At 39.9% G+C, this 13759-nt stretch overlaps 1 protein-coding gene across 1 annotated transcript in view; it reads right to left on the bottom strand.

Moving 5' to 3' along the window:
- top2b (DNA topoisomerase II beta) overlaps positions 1-13759 on the bottom strand; it is an 81685-nt gene that overhangs the window by 62495 nt on the left and 5431 nt on the right. Inside the window, exons 3-12 of the mRNA XM_089022920.1 lie at positions 12351-12441; positions 10890-10953; positions 9209-9354; positions 5502-5599; positions 5169-5381; positions 3482-3655; positions 2956-3057; positions 2729-2866; positions 2501-2639; positions 1414-1571 (exon numbers count right to left, since the gene is read on the bottom strand). Coding sequence (XP_088879046.1) covers positions 1414-1571; positions 2501-2639; positions 2729-2866; positions 2956-3057; positions 3482-3655; positions 5169-5381; positions 5502-5599; positions 9209-9354; positions 10890-10953; positions 12351-12441 — 1323 coding nt within the window. The remainder of the gene's footprint in view (positions 1-1413; positions 1572-2500; positions 2640-2728; positions 2867-2955; positions 3058-3481; positions 3656-5168; positions 5382-5501; positions 5600-9208; positions 9355-10889; positions 10954-12350; positions 12442-13759) is intronic.

Genomic DNA, 13759 nt, shown 5'->3' with positions numbered 1-13759 from the left:
AGGTCAGTAATAGATTGACATTTTGACATGGCACGGGTTACGGCACATGCAATGAATACCTTAGGACACAGATACAACACATCTGGACTTGCAGAAATGAGAGGGATCACAGTCACCTCAGGCATGACCAGATCATTCCCAAGCAAAAAGGTCACCCCTTCAATTGGGAAGCATGGGCGAGTGCCCCCTCTGACGGGACCTGTAACCAGGTCAAACTCAAGCATGATGGTCTGAAAAGGAACTCCTACATACTCGCATTGCCCACGCTTCTTACAGTAGAAACATCATGGGCTGTCTTTGGCACCAACTTGTTTACTTGGGTGGCTGTCAGTCGTATGCCTGCATTTGTGGCATGGGGAGCACTGCTAGATCCTTGCAGCAGGGGAGCACGAGAGGTCTCCCTGACCTTGCCACCTGACACTGAGGACTTCTTACTAGCACGATCAGCAAGGCTAACAGCCTCATAGAAGGTAGCGACCTACTTCTCATTGAGATAATCGGTGACCTTCTCTGGGATGCAGTCCTTAAATTCATCAAGTATCATTAACTCTCTCTCATCAGCCAAGGTTGTCACCCTCACTGCAGCACACCACGATGAAACAACACCTCTTTCTCACGGACAAATGCAGAGAACATCTGCAATGTCTAAACTTCTGCCGATATTCCTCTGGGCAGATTTCATATCCCCTCAACACAGCGGTCTTTAGCTGATCATATCAAGGCTGTCCGCAGTTGCCAGGGACGCAATCGCCACATGGGCTTTACCAGTGAGGACACACTGCAAAAGCAATGTCCACACCCCTCGGCCATTTCAAAGATGCACAGAGCACGCTCAAATACAGCAAAGTATTTATCAACACTGTAATCACGAAAAGAAGGAACAAAAAAAGTGCTTGCGAGCATCAAAGGGAGCAAGAGCTACCACACACACCCTGGTGTTCTCCCCTATTTGCTTCATGAACCTTTTCGAGATCAAGCCGTGTGCGGGCTAACTCTAGTTTGAGTTGTTTTAGCTGCAGTAACTCTTCAAAAGAAGCCTTTGCCTCAACTACAGACCAGGCAAGACCTGACTGTCTACCAATGCCAACTGCAACTCATGCTTATAGTCTGCCTTATTCAACCGCGTTTTAAGGATTGCACACTAACCAATTGAACCCTACTACACAGATCCAATTGCACAGCAGTAACAAAGTCCTCAAGGTTAAACTCATCCACTTTGGAAATTTTCAACTACAAAACTTTTTTTCAATTAGCAGGATCCATGTGTCCTCAAGAGCAGGGGAAAAGAACAGGAATTAATTTAACTACCCTCACCCATCACTGCTGCCCTCTGCAGGAGGGAGGAGCCCGTAAAAGTTTAGATGCAAACACAGTATTTTTTTTTAGGCGAAATACATGAAATTGAACACTTACCTGTTTGTGCGTTGCTTCACGAACATTTAGGATCTTTCCTCTGAGGGGAAATACACCATAACGATCACGGCCGATGACTCCGAGTCCAGAAACGGCAAGAGATTTTGCTGAATCACCTTCGGTGAGGATAAGAGTGCATTCTGAGGAGTGTTTGCCACCTTGAATATGGGTTAGAAAAAAAAAAGCATATCCGTTAATGTCTTGTTGAAATACCAATTAGTTTAGTTGACATTTCAGAAAATAGTCAAATTTTCGCATTTTGTATTTTTTTTCAAGAACATTACCATAGGATAGTTATACCACAGCATAACCATTATTTTGCGACAGTAATTGTTCATAAATTGTGGATTCAGTCATTGCTATTTTCATGGTTTTACATCAACCTTGTAATGGCGGACAGTCTATGTTTAAATATGTCTTCATTTGTTCTGAGAGAAAGTAGAATAGTGACCATGGGTGACCAACTTGGAATAGAAAAATTAGAGCCCAACACGTACATGCTTGGCAAGAAGAGGCAGGGAATGCATTAAAAATGCCATTTATGTCACATATAACACGGCAACAGTCACAAGTACAAATTATCCATGCCACTCATAATGAATGTCATAGTACCACTGACATTCGACTGTTTCATTGATGGTATTGTTTCATTGCAAATAAGAATCTGTCAAATTAGAACACAAAGGTTCTAATTTGGCGAATCCTTGGGTCCATTCAAGATGATTTTTTTTACACATCCGCTTATTGAAAAGCGGACATTTACCAGTTTCGACATCAACGGCACCTAAATCAAGATCAACCAATCAAAATGCTTTCCGCCAGCCGTCGTCAGTATCATCCAATCAAAATTGCGCTTTCTGCCAACACAAGCCGAAACAGGAAATGAACAGTGAAAAAGCGAGAATACATATTTAGTTTTATCTGGTCATTTTGGTGGGAAATTCAGCGATCGGCGGAATATTCTCATCCCTGAACGCGTTAGATTAGGATTTCAGATTCATCAACCAACAACAAATGATCAAGAAATATGAATGCCGATTCCGAGTAACAGTTCCAAGCAATAAACAAGTCTGCAGTTGAAACACACCGGCATCATTGGCATCATCCAGTTTGGGGATGCCTTTAATCTTGCTATGCTTCACAGATGAGCACTTTTTATTCAGCTGTGTCTGAGCTTTGAACTTCACCCAGTTGAGTATGCTCTCGACAATCCCACAATTGGTTGCCTGAAGAGGACAAAGAGAGAACATCAACTCAAACAATGTACGTATTTTGTATGAAGAAGACAGAAAGAGAAAAGCATAACTGCACTTACAGCCTTGATAAACTTCTCAGACAAAAGGCACTTGGAACCAAAGCTTTTTGTCTGGAGGGTCATATTTTCTTTTGTCTGGGAGTCGAAGCTCGGATTCTCAATTAATGCATTGACAAAAACCCAAACATGGTTTTTAACCTGCAGCATTCAGGGAAGAAAGTAACATGAGTAAGGAATGTTTTTTTTTTTTTTTTAATGGTTCTCTTAAAAATGATGCATCGTGTTACCTGGAAAGGTTTGACAGACACTCCTGCCTTGTTTTTCTTTTTCACCACTTCGATAAGTTTGGACACTATTTGATCAACCACGTAGTCAACGTGCCTCCCACCCTGGGGGAAAAAAAAACACACGCAACAACAACAACAACGAGTTACACAAACCTTTCAAGTGTTACATTATAAACTGTCTACTTCAAGGGTGTCAAACTCAAATTCACAAAGGGCCAAAATTAAAAAGCGGAACATTGTCGAGGGCCAGACCATTTTTTTAAAAAATTCATGTGTTTGTTTGTATTATCTTTAAGATACAGTAAACTCCTGTATTAATCATCCTAATATATTACAATTCATTTTTTAATGAAATAGTGAAACCAGAACAGGTTTAAGAAAATAATCGAAACAAAAACGCAAAAAAATATCAGGCTTCTATATCTTTAACTTTATACTTTAACGTCCGTGTGAAAACCCCCCATCTAAAAGTTAACCTCTCGTGTATCCAAAGTTTCAGATGCTAATACAATATTGCCAGACACACCTTGGTTGTGGCGATGCTGTTGACAAAGCTGATTTGTTGGAATCCTTTCTCACTCATTGTGAGACACACTTCCCATCGTTCATTTACAGTCTCATGCAGCACTTTCAGGGCGACACCTGTCTCATCCAATTTGTCTTTCACATAAAGATCCACATAGCTGCGGAAGCCATTGACCTTGGGAGAGATAAAATGGGTACATTTTCTTTCATCATTGTAACTTTCAGGGATGAGAATGACAAATGAGAAGAAAGTCTGAAAACGCATATATACTCTTTATATATATACAGTAAAGTCTCGTTATATCGATAGTACTGCTTATTACGATACTATTTCTATGAACTCAAGGAGAAAATTACATGCCCGCTGGATCGGATATATCGATAGTCTGGTCATATCGATATTTTTCCAGACTCCCGAGAATATCGATATAACGAGACTTTACTATATATATATATATATATATATATACAGTAAAGTCTCGTTATATCGATATATATATATATATATATATACAGTAAAGTCTCGTTATATCGATATTCTCGGTAGTCTGGAAAAATATCGATATGACTATATATATATATATATATATATATATATATATATATATATATATATATATATATATATATACAGTAAAGTCTCGTTATATCGATACTGCTAGCGATATATCCGCCTGCATTTTCTCCGTGCGTGCATCGATATGCTCGATATAGCTATAACGAGCTTTACTGTGCGCAAGGTTACTGCTAGCTAGCCTGCACACTGCTCATTAGCTTGCACGTGCGCTTTCTGCTGCCTCGCACAGTAGTATATTGATGCTAACGTTAGCATGGGGCTTGTCATAGCGCCACTGACACTCGACGATGGATTGTTTCATTGCAAATCAGAATCTATCACATTACAACATGTTCTCTCCACAAAGACGTTTACCTGTTTCGATACCTAAATCAAGATCATCCAATCAAAATGGCGCTTTTCGCCAACCGGGGTCAGTATCATCCAATCAGAATTGCGCTTTCCGCAAACACTAGCCGAAACAGGAAATGAACGGCGAAAAAGCGAGAATACATATTCAGTTTGATCTGGTCATTTTGGTCGAAAAAAGTCGGAAATCCGCCGATCGGCGGAATCTTCTCATCCCTGCCTTTTACGATCTGCTTATCCTAACGAGGGTCGCGGGTGGCGATGGATGGAGCCTATTCCAGCCGTCTTCGGGCAGTAGGCGGGGGACATCCCGAACCGGTTGCCAGCCAATCGCAGGGCACCCCGAAACAAACAACCATCTGTGCTCACACCCAATGATAATTTGGAGTGGTCAATAAGGCTGCCATTCATGTTTTTGGAATGTGGGAGCAACATGAGTACCTGGAGAAACCCGGGCAGGCATGGGGAGAATATGCAAACCCCACACAGTTAAAAACGCATTGAAGCCGCACAACTTAAAGCGTGAAGTGTCAAGGGATCAATGTTTAACATTTCCTCACAGTCATACGTATGTCAGAGAAAAGACGAATATCTTTTGAATGTTTTTTCATCGCCATGGATGAAAATTCAACATTTTTCCACCGTGCCTCCTACCTTTAAGAACTTATTCACACATAACCCACCCATCTGCAACTTGCATAAACTGGAAAATATAGAAAAAAAATAATCCTTGACAGGTTATTTCCATATGACTGATACTTACAGGTAATTTTTTCCCGTTCAGAGTGACTTTGACCCCTTTGCAGGAACCGGCAACATCATATGCTCTGCGCGTCATGAGAGCTACGGTATCCGTATCCAGTTTCTCCATTTTAAACTTCGATAGGTCTGGCTGGAAAGTCACACAAGTGAAATCATCTCCATCGAAGAACTTGACCTTGGGTTCCGAAGTCTTGCTCATGTTGTTCTGCCAAGTCTGTGTGGAGCACATGGTAACAATAGTAAGAGAAATATACTTTTTTTCCTTCCTCTTGTTTTTAATGAAGAGGCTACGCTTCGTGTGCAAAAGCAACACAAATGCAGGATATTTTGAAACCTGTTTAAAGCTGTGTCTGTACTCCTTGCAGGCAGTTTCCACAGTGAATTTGGTACTGAAAATATTGCAAAGTTTGGCCCCATAGCCATTTCTTCCACCTGGAAACAAACACAAAGAAAATGACATTAGATTGTCAATTAAACTATTCATTGTTTCAATTCATTTTCATTGGTGTTTTGCATTTGACTACAAATATCAGCCTGCGTGTTTTGGGTATTTTAGATGCTATAAAACGTTTTTCTGATGTCAGTTAGGAAACAAAAAAATGGTGTCGGTTGTCCTTTAAAGCAGTGGTCCCCAACCTTTTTTGCGCCACGGACCGGTTTCATGTCAGACAATATTTTCACGGACCGGCAGATAAATACAACAAAATAAAATGATACGACAGGCATGGAAACGGTTTTTTTCTTTCTTTTAAATATAATAATAAACGTGAATCCATCGTGTATGTTTACACAACTTTATTAGCAGAGTCCTGGTAACATCGCTGGGTCTCCTCACTGGGCCTTTTGCCCTTCGAAAAGAAACTTTCCAAAGACTTTTGTTTTTTTTACTCATTTTGCTAACTTACGGTGGGCTAATTTTAGCGGTATGTATGACATGACCTAGACAAGCGTTTTGACATGTGTGAAGAGTAAGTCATAGACGGATGTAATCTGGTATTTTTTCATTTTTCAAAATAAAACATAGTTCAGACTCAGATAATAAATAAAACGGAAATTACGTAAATTATTTATTCTTTCTGCGCGGCCCGGTACCAAATCACCCACGGACCGGTACCGGTCCGCGGCCCGGGGGTTGGGGACCTCTGCTTTAAAGGACTTTGAAGTTCTGTAATCGTAATAGACTTGCGCCGGAGTTACAAAGTTGCGGCAGTGGCTGTGAAAATGCGTAAATGGCACAAGGGTGCAGCCCAGATGCATCCCTGGTACAGTAAAGTCTCGTTATGTCGATATCGGTTATATTGATAATATTGCTTATTACGATACTATTTTCATTTCCTGTACACAGCTCTAGTCTTTTTATGTATAATTAGTTCTGTTTAGTACGATTCATGGTTTTTACGATAATCCGGTTACTACGGTGCTCTTTTTCATTTCCCGCCGGCCATTTTGCTATGTTTATATCGATACAAAAGCAGTTTAAGGTGAATCGATATTTGCTTAGGGGTTTCTATACAGTACCACCATTATCGAAATCTGTATCGGTCGCGCTGTTGGTTGACTTGGTCACGTGACTTAGTCACGTGACCCGCTCCCGTGTCTTGCAGTGGAGCAGACGCCATTTTTTACCGTCTTCAACCATAGCGAAACGAAAGAATTGTGACCTCGCAACGAAATACAAGTCAATCGTGGCTGTTGAGGAGAATCCAACACAAAATAAAAGCCAAGTATGCCCCAGAAGATTCACATAAAGACCAGAATGATGAGGATGAAGAACCAACAAAGACACAAGTGTTGCAAGGTGTTACGGATGTACTATTTTACTTGAGAGAAAATGCATCAGATTTTTTTTAGAAATGTAAACAAGATTGAATCGTTTGTGTTAGAAGGTGAAAATGGAAAGCAGAAGATTGAAGATTTTTTTTTAATTGCATATTAAGATGCAAGCGTTGCAGTTTCCCTGTTGCAGTCTTATGTACATGTACACTTTACTGTACTGTATATGAATGCAATCGTTTTTTGCAACAATGTTTATTGTTTTGTCTGCTGAAGCGTGATTATTTTGAAAATTACTGTACATGCCATACTGTATTAAAGATCCCCCAGTCACGTAACCAATTTCCGTGTTGTGACCTGTCGACGCAAGCACAATAAAAAAAAGGCGTAGTAGAGCTCACGTCTATCATTACTGCTGCAATAGCATCTGAAACATACTGTAATGCCCCTCAGCATGGCAAATGATGTGCACAGTCGCTGCTATAGCGGGTCGGTCTTTTTAATCACAAAACGTAGCAGTTATCACATACAGATACAAACAGCCATTCTATTCAGGCACTCTTTCGAACCCCGTTGTCGGGTCCTCCCAAGCCCCAGTCACGTGACCAGCTTCAGTGTTATGACCTGTCGACGTGAGCACAATAAAAAAAAAAAGGCGTAGCAGAGCTTATATAGAGTACTGTTGTTCAACACCAATTTAAACCATGGGGAAACGTAAGAATTGTGATATCCGAACAACGTACAAGGCAATTGTGGCTGTGGGGGACAATCCAACAAGCAAATCCTTCATCGCGAAATAATTTGACGTGCAGCAGAATACTTCATCAACGTGAGTAATGTAAACGTTGCAGTTTTGGTTTTTCATTCATGTATTTAATTGTGTTGCATTCAGATATCTTTATCGCTTGCAACAATCACTGTTTTTAATATGTTTGTACATGCTGGCGTCCGTGGTTTCGTGTCAATAGAACAACTTGAGGATTTTTTTTTGCATTGGTTGCATTTTTGAAAGGAAATAGTCATTAAAAGAGTTGTGATGTTTCATTAAAATGTACATTTTATTTCTGTTTTGAACAGTGTCAACAAAAACAGACACATCTGTGTCCGACTCTGTGCCTTGTCTCCTCCGTTTGACTCGAGAGGTGTTCAAAGGCAGCGGAAATTAACGATCACTTAAAGGACAACCGACACCTCCGGACAAGTTGTGTCCATAATTTGTGAAATCACTTCAAATGACTTCTACTGAGCGCACTTCAGCGCAAAGATTCCACCGCATGGAGCTATATTTTACGTTTTAAGACTCGCACTGAATATTCCGGAAGTCTTGTTTTCCAGTTGATTACGATCCCCTAAGTGACGTCACAGAGGGAATTCCCGTGACCGAAAAAAGCGACGCACAATGCATTTTGGGTACTTTGGTCTGAAAACATCGTGTTGATCCGTGTTGATGGCGAAATTAGAAGGAAAACTACATAAATAACGCGATGGGGAATCGTTGTGTGTCGCAGCCAATTGCGGTAACAGGAAATTTACAGCGGACAAATATGGAGCTTGTGCGCCATCTTGTGCATTTTCTGGGCGCTACATTGGAGTCCAGACGGCACTAATTAATACGGAAGGACTTCTTTAATCGATTGCAAACATTTATGTTTCCTCGTTGTATTAAGTTCATCCTGTCTACTTGATATCTAAGTTAAAACAGATTCTTTACTTACAGACAGTGTATTGTAGGTGTTCAAATACTGAAAGCGGAAGTATACGCCGAAACATGTCAGGTATTTGACAACCTATATACACTGTCTGTAAGTAAAGAATCTGCTTTAAATTATTTATGTTTCCTCTTCAGAACTATTTGAATCATATTCATAACTGGATGAGTAACAAGAAAGCATTTTATCCAAATCTGAACTCCCTGAAGCCATTGTTTTGATTCTGGAGCAAGGCAGTGTGTGAGCAATAGTGACGTCACGAACAAGGGGGTGGTACTTTCAGAATCTGCCCAGATCCGAGCTCATTTTGTGGCAGTTTTGGGACACTTTAAGTCATTTTTATTGGTGTTTTCCTTTTGACTAAAAACATCAGTCTGTGTGTTTTGGGTATTTTAGATGCTATAAAACGTTTTTCTGATGTCAGTTAGGAAACAAAAAAATGGTGTCGGTTGTCCTTTAAGTGTCACTAAGAAAAGCAAAAACAAAGCGCCAAAATAGAAAGTCAAGCGACTGTTGATTTTTATTGCAGTTGCCTTGGCTTCGTGTCATCTCTACTTACCTGTGACCTTCTTTTCATCATCATCATAGTTGCTGGAGGTGAGCAGGTGACCAAAAATAAGAGCAGGGACATACATTTTCTCATCTTTGTGCTCCACCACTGGTATTCCTTTACCATTGTTCCAGATAGAGATGGTGTTGGACTCACTGGGGGAAATGTGTTCGAGAGAAACTAATGAGTGCAACAAGTTAGGACAGAATAAAAAAAATCGGTATAAAATTTTGTTTCACTTTTTCTCGGCTTAGACCAGGCATTGTAAGCCAACACATGCGTCCATGATAAAAAAACATTTATTGAACGCAATACCGAAATAAAATTAACAATATTTATTTACAATCCTTCAAAGTCCGAGTCATCATCAGCAATGCTTAACTCATGTTTCAGTGTGGGCGAGGCGAGGAAAGGAAATGAAGCATGGCTAAAGAAATGGTAATCAACAATTAAAAAGAAGGAATGCGCGTTATCCGGTCTAGCCGAGAATCGAAACTGAAGGGCATCTTAACAACAGCTCGACTATGGAAAATAGCCATGGAAATGCTTCCCCCTCCTGGAAGCATTAAATATATATACTATTTATTGTATTATAATAATAATAATAATAATAATAATAATAATAATAATAATAATAATAACACATTTCATTTATCAGCGCCGTTCAAAACTCTCAATGTCACTTTACAGACACAGGATCAGTTTTTCTGTGGGTGAGCAGCGGCAGCCACACGCGCCAGCGTTCACTCAACCGGGAATAACTAAAATGGATCAAGTTAGATAGCTAACTAATAGATAATTAATAGCTAGCTAGCTAGCTAGCTATTTAGACAGCTAATAGATAGCAAATAGATAGCTCGGTAGCCAGCAACGGTGACCCCATTCAACCGGGAATAAATCAAATAGATCAAGTTAGCTAGCTAGCTAATAGACGACTAATAGCTAGCTAGCTAGCAAGTTAGACAGCTAATAGATAGCAAATAGATAGCTAGCTAGGTATCCAGCAACGGTGACCCCGTTCAACCGGGAATTACTCAAATAGATCAAGTATTCTATTTTTTATTGTATTTTATTTATTATTGTATCTATGATTGTCTGTGACTGTAAAGTGTCCTAGAGAGCTTTGAAAGGCGCTTGAAATAAAAAATGTATTATTATTATTATTATTATTATTATTATTATTATTATTAGAGGCCAGACTGAGATGGTTTGGACATGTCCAGAGGAGAGAGAGCGACTATATCGGGAGAAGGATGCTGAGCCTTGAACTGCCAGGCAGGAGACTGAGAGGAAGACCAAAGAGGAGGTTTATGGATGTTGTCAAAGAGGACACTAAGGTAGCTGGTGTGAGAGAAGAGGATGCACAAAACCGGGATAGATGGAGGACATTAATTCGCTGTGGCGACCCCTGAGGGGAAAAGCCGAAAGCAAAACAAGAAAATTTATTATATTAAATTAAATTAAATATTTTATTATCAATTATTATTATTATTATTATTATTATTATTATATGAGATTTTTTTTCCAGGCCTCATTTATAACGCGCACCCAAACTTTGATTTCTTTTTTAGGGAGAAATTTTTGCACGTTATACTCGAATAAATACGATAAATGGTTTTCAGACAAATGTTTTCAAAAACAAACATCTCTCTCCATCAATTAAAAGAAAATGTATGAACATTGTACTTACGGGTCAATGTTGATCTTGATGGAATTCATGTTTTTATCCCTTTGTTTGTTATCCGCTGCATTGACTGTGTAAGGAAGAATTTCAAAAGGTATGCTATTTGAATGAATTGCATTTCGGGTGTGCAGACAGACAGTGCACGGTGAAAACATTGTCAAATTGAGACGTTTTAAAAGAGCCCCAGACTGTTTGACATGTTTGGTCTATATAATTCATTTGGATTTTTCCAGTTTTATGAAATTAAAAATGATTCTGATGCCTTTTGTAGAAACGTTATTTGCATATACACCAACATTGCTCTTCATGTTGCAATGCATTCTAGAATGTGACATCACATTTGGATGGTTTTTTTTGTCATTTTTAGCAGTCACGGCAATCTGCGAGCTCATCTGTTCTGCCCCTTCGATGGATAAACAGACCGCAACAGACATGCTTCTGCCAAGCCGATGACTGGCATTTCATATTGAAAAAGCATGCATGGGAGGGCGATAGAACACTCCGCATCGTCCCTAGGTGTGTTGGACCAGAGGGTGACTGAACTCGCCTGATAAGAAGGCAAGCTCCCATACCATAAACCAGGGATCAGAATCAGAATCAGAATCAGAATACCTTTATTCGTCCCGCAATGGGGAAATTTGCAGTCCACAGCAGCAATTGAAAAGAGATGGATGGATGCTCAATACGTCGATCGCAATCGACCAATCAATCTCAAGATGGCATGACAAGGTGATGTGACATTGTCATGAACTAACGCTACACAAATAAAGTTGTTGTTTTGAAAAAAACTATACGTCAGTCTGTCAGCCATCCCTTCACTTCATTGAAACACCGGACGACTAATCAGATGACATCTCATTATTATATACTGTCACGATCTGGTTGGCGACCAACGGGTGTTGCTATCGGTCCCGCCGGCACCTGCACAGGTGTTGGTCGTTCCTATCCGTGGCAGACTGTCACGTTCTGGTTGTCGACCAATGGATAGTGCTGACGGCCCGGCCCTCAGTTGCACAAGTGTTGGTCGTCCTCATCAGTGGCAGTTAAAAGGACTCCCAGCACGGCCATTTGGCGTCGGGTCATTGCATTGTAATGCAGTGTAGTGTATTGCACTGAATGTGTTTGCTTCACCCTGTCAGGCTTGGCAGATTTTGACTCATGTTTTTCTTTGATACTTTGTACTTTTCTGTTCCAATGACTTTGATGTTATAGATTTTGTTCTTGCTGACCTTATTTTCATATAATTTGTCAAATACGACCTGCTGCTCCGTCCCGCCTACTTTTTGGGATCCACCACCATCATCAGCTCGCAAAACGTGACAGATACATTGCGGGCTCAAACAATGCCCTTGAGCGTTGCAAAGTTAACAAACTCGCCAGACTGACCGACGGTCAGACAGACACATGATTCTAAACCTTGTCTAGATTGACTAGAACAACGCAAATAAAATGAAATTGTTGACTTACCAAGAATCTCGTCAAATATTTTATATAGTCCAGGTACAAAGGTTATTTCCCTCTGGTTCATTCCAACCACTTCATCAAAAACCCACATTAGCTGAGAAGAAAAGAAAGGGTCATTTATGGGGAAAAAAAAAACATTGTTAATGAGCTGTCGGTCATAGCTACAGTAAATGTACATTTTCAAATAACGGTGCAATGGATCATCTTTGACCCAACATTGTGGCTGTTCATGCGAAGGCAAAATGGTCAGTCCATATTCACTGCAACGCTTCTGACCAATATTGTATTGTGCGCCAGGAATTTGAATAGATGTGTGCCACAAAATGTGCCAAGAATCTTGATTTCCTCATTTTGATGAAAAATAAATAAACTAAAATTGAAAACATGTTTAAAAAGTGTTTTGATTGTTTTTGTTTTGTGGGTCAGTGTTTTAGATGTCCTCATATCTTTGTGTTGCTAATCAATTTCTAATTATTATAATTTTATTATTATTTTATTATTAATAATTTGATTTTATTTTTCTATATAATACAATCCTATTAGTCAAACAATGTTGAAAGTTTAAATAGATATCATATTTGTTAAAGGACAACCGACACTTCCCGACAAGTTGCGTCGATAATTTGTAAAATCACTTCAAATGACTTCTACTGAGCGCATTTTACAAAGATTCCACCACATATAGCTAGATTATATGTTTTAAGACGCGTGCTGAATATTCAGGAAGCCTTGTTTTCGAGTTGATGACGATCCCCTAAGTGACGTCACGGAGGGAACACCCCTGACCGAGAGAGCGACACACAATGCATTTTGGGTACTTTTTTTCATCTGAAAACACCTTGTTGATGGCGAAATTAAAAGGAAAACGACATAAATAACACGATGGCGAATCGTTGTGTGTCGCAGCCAATTGCGGTAACACGCATAAAGAAGGTGTCAGTTGACACAAATTCCCTGTGGACAAATCAGCCCATTTCCAACAGGGCTTGTGTGCCATCTTGTGCATTTTCTGGGCGCTACATTGGAGTCCAGACGGCACGAATTGATACGAAAGGACTTCTTTAATCGATTGCAAACATGTATGCTTTCCTCTTCAGAACTATTTGAATCATATTCATAACTGGATGAGTAACAAGAAAGCATCTTCTCTGAATCTGAACTCTATGAAACCATTGTTTTGATTCTGGAGCAAGGCAGTTTGTGAAGGAGTATCCTGGCGTGACGTCACGAACAAGGGGGTGGGACTTTCTGAATCTGCCCAGTTCCGAGCTCATTTTGTGGCAGGTTTGGGACACTTTAAGTCATTGTTATTGGTGTTTTCCTTTTCACTAAAAATATCAGCCTGCGTGTTTCGGGTATTTTAGATGCTATAAAACAGGGTTCTCTAGAGTCAGTCCCCGAGGGCCGCTGTC

This window comes from Hippocampus bargibanti, linkage group LG20, assembly GCF_051943395.1.
Source record: "Hippocampus bargibanti isolate YZ-2025 linkage group LG20, ASM5194339v1, whole genome shotgun sequence".
Classification (NCBI taxonomy): domain Eukaryota; kingdom Metazoa; phylum Chordata; class Actinopteri; order Syngnathiformes; family Syngnathidae; genus Hippocampus; species Hippocampus bargibanti.
The sequence above is the reverse complement of the archived record's forward strand: the minus strand, read 5'-3'. Positions and strand labels throughout refer to the sequence as shown.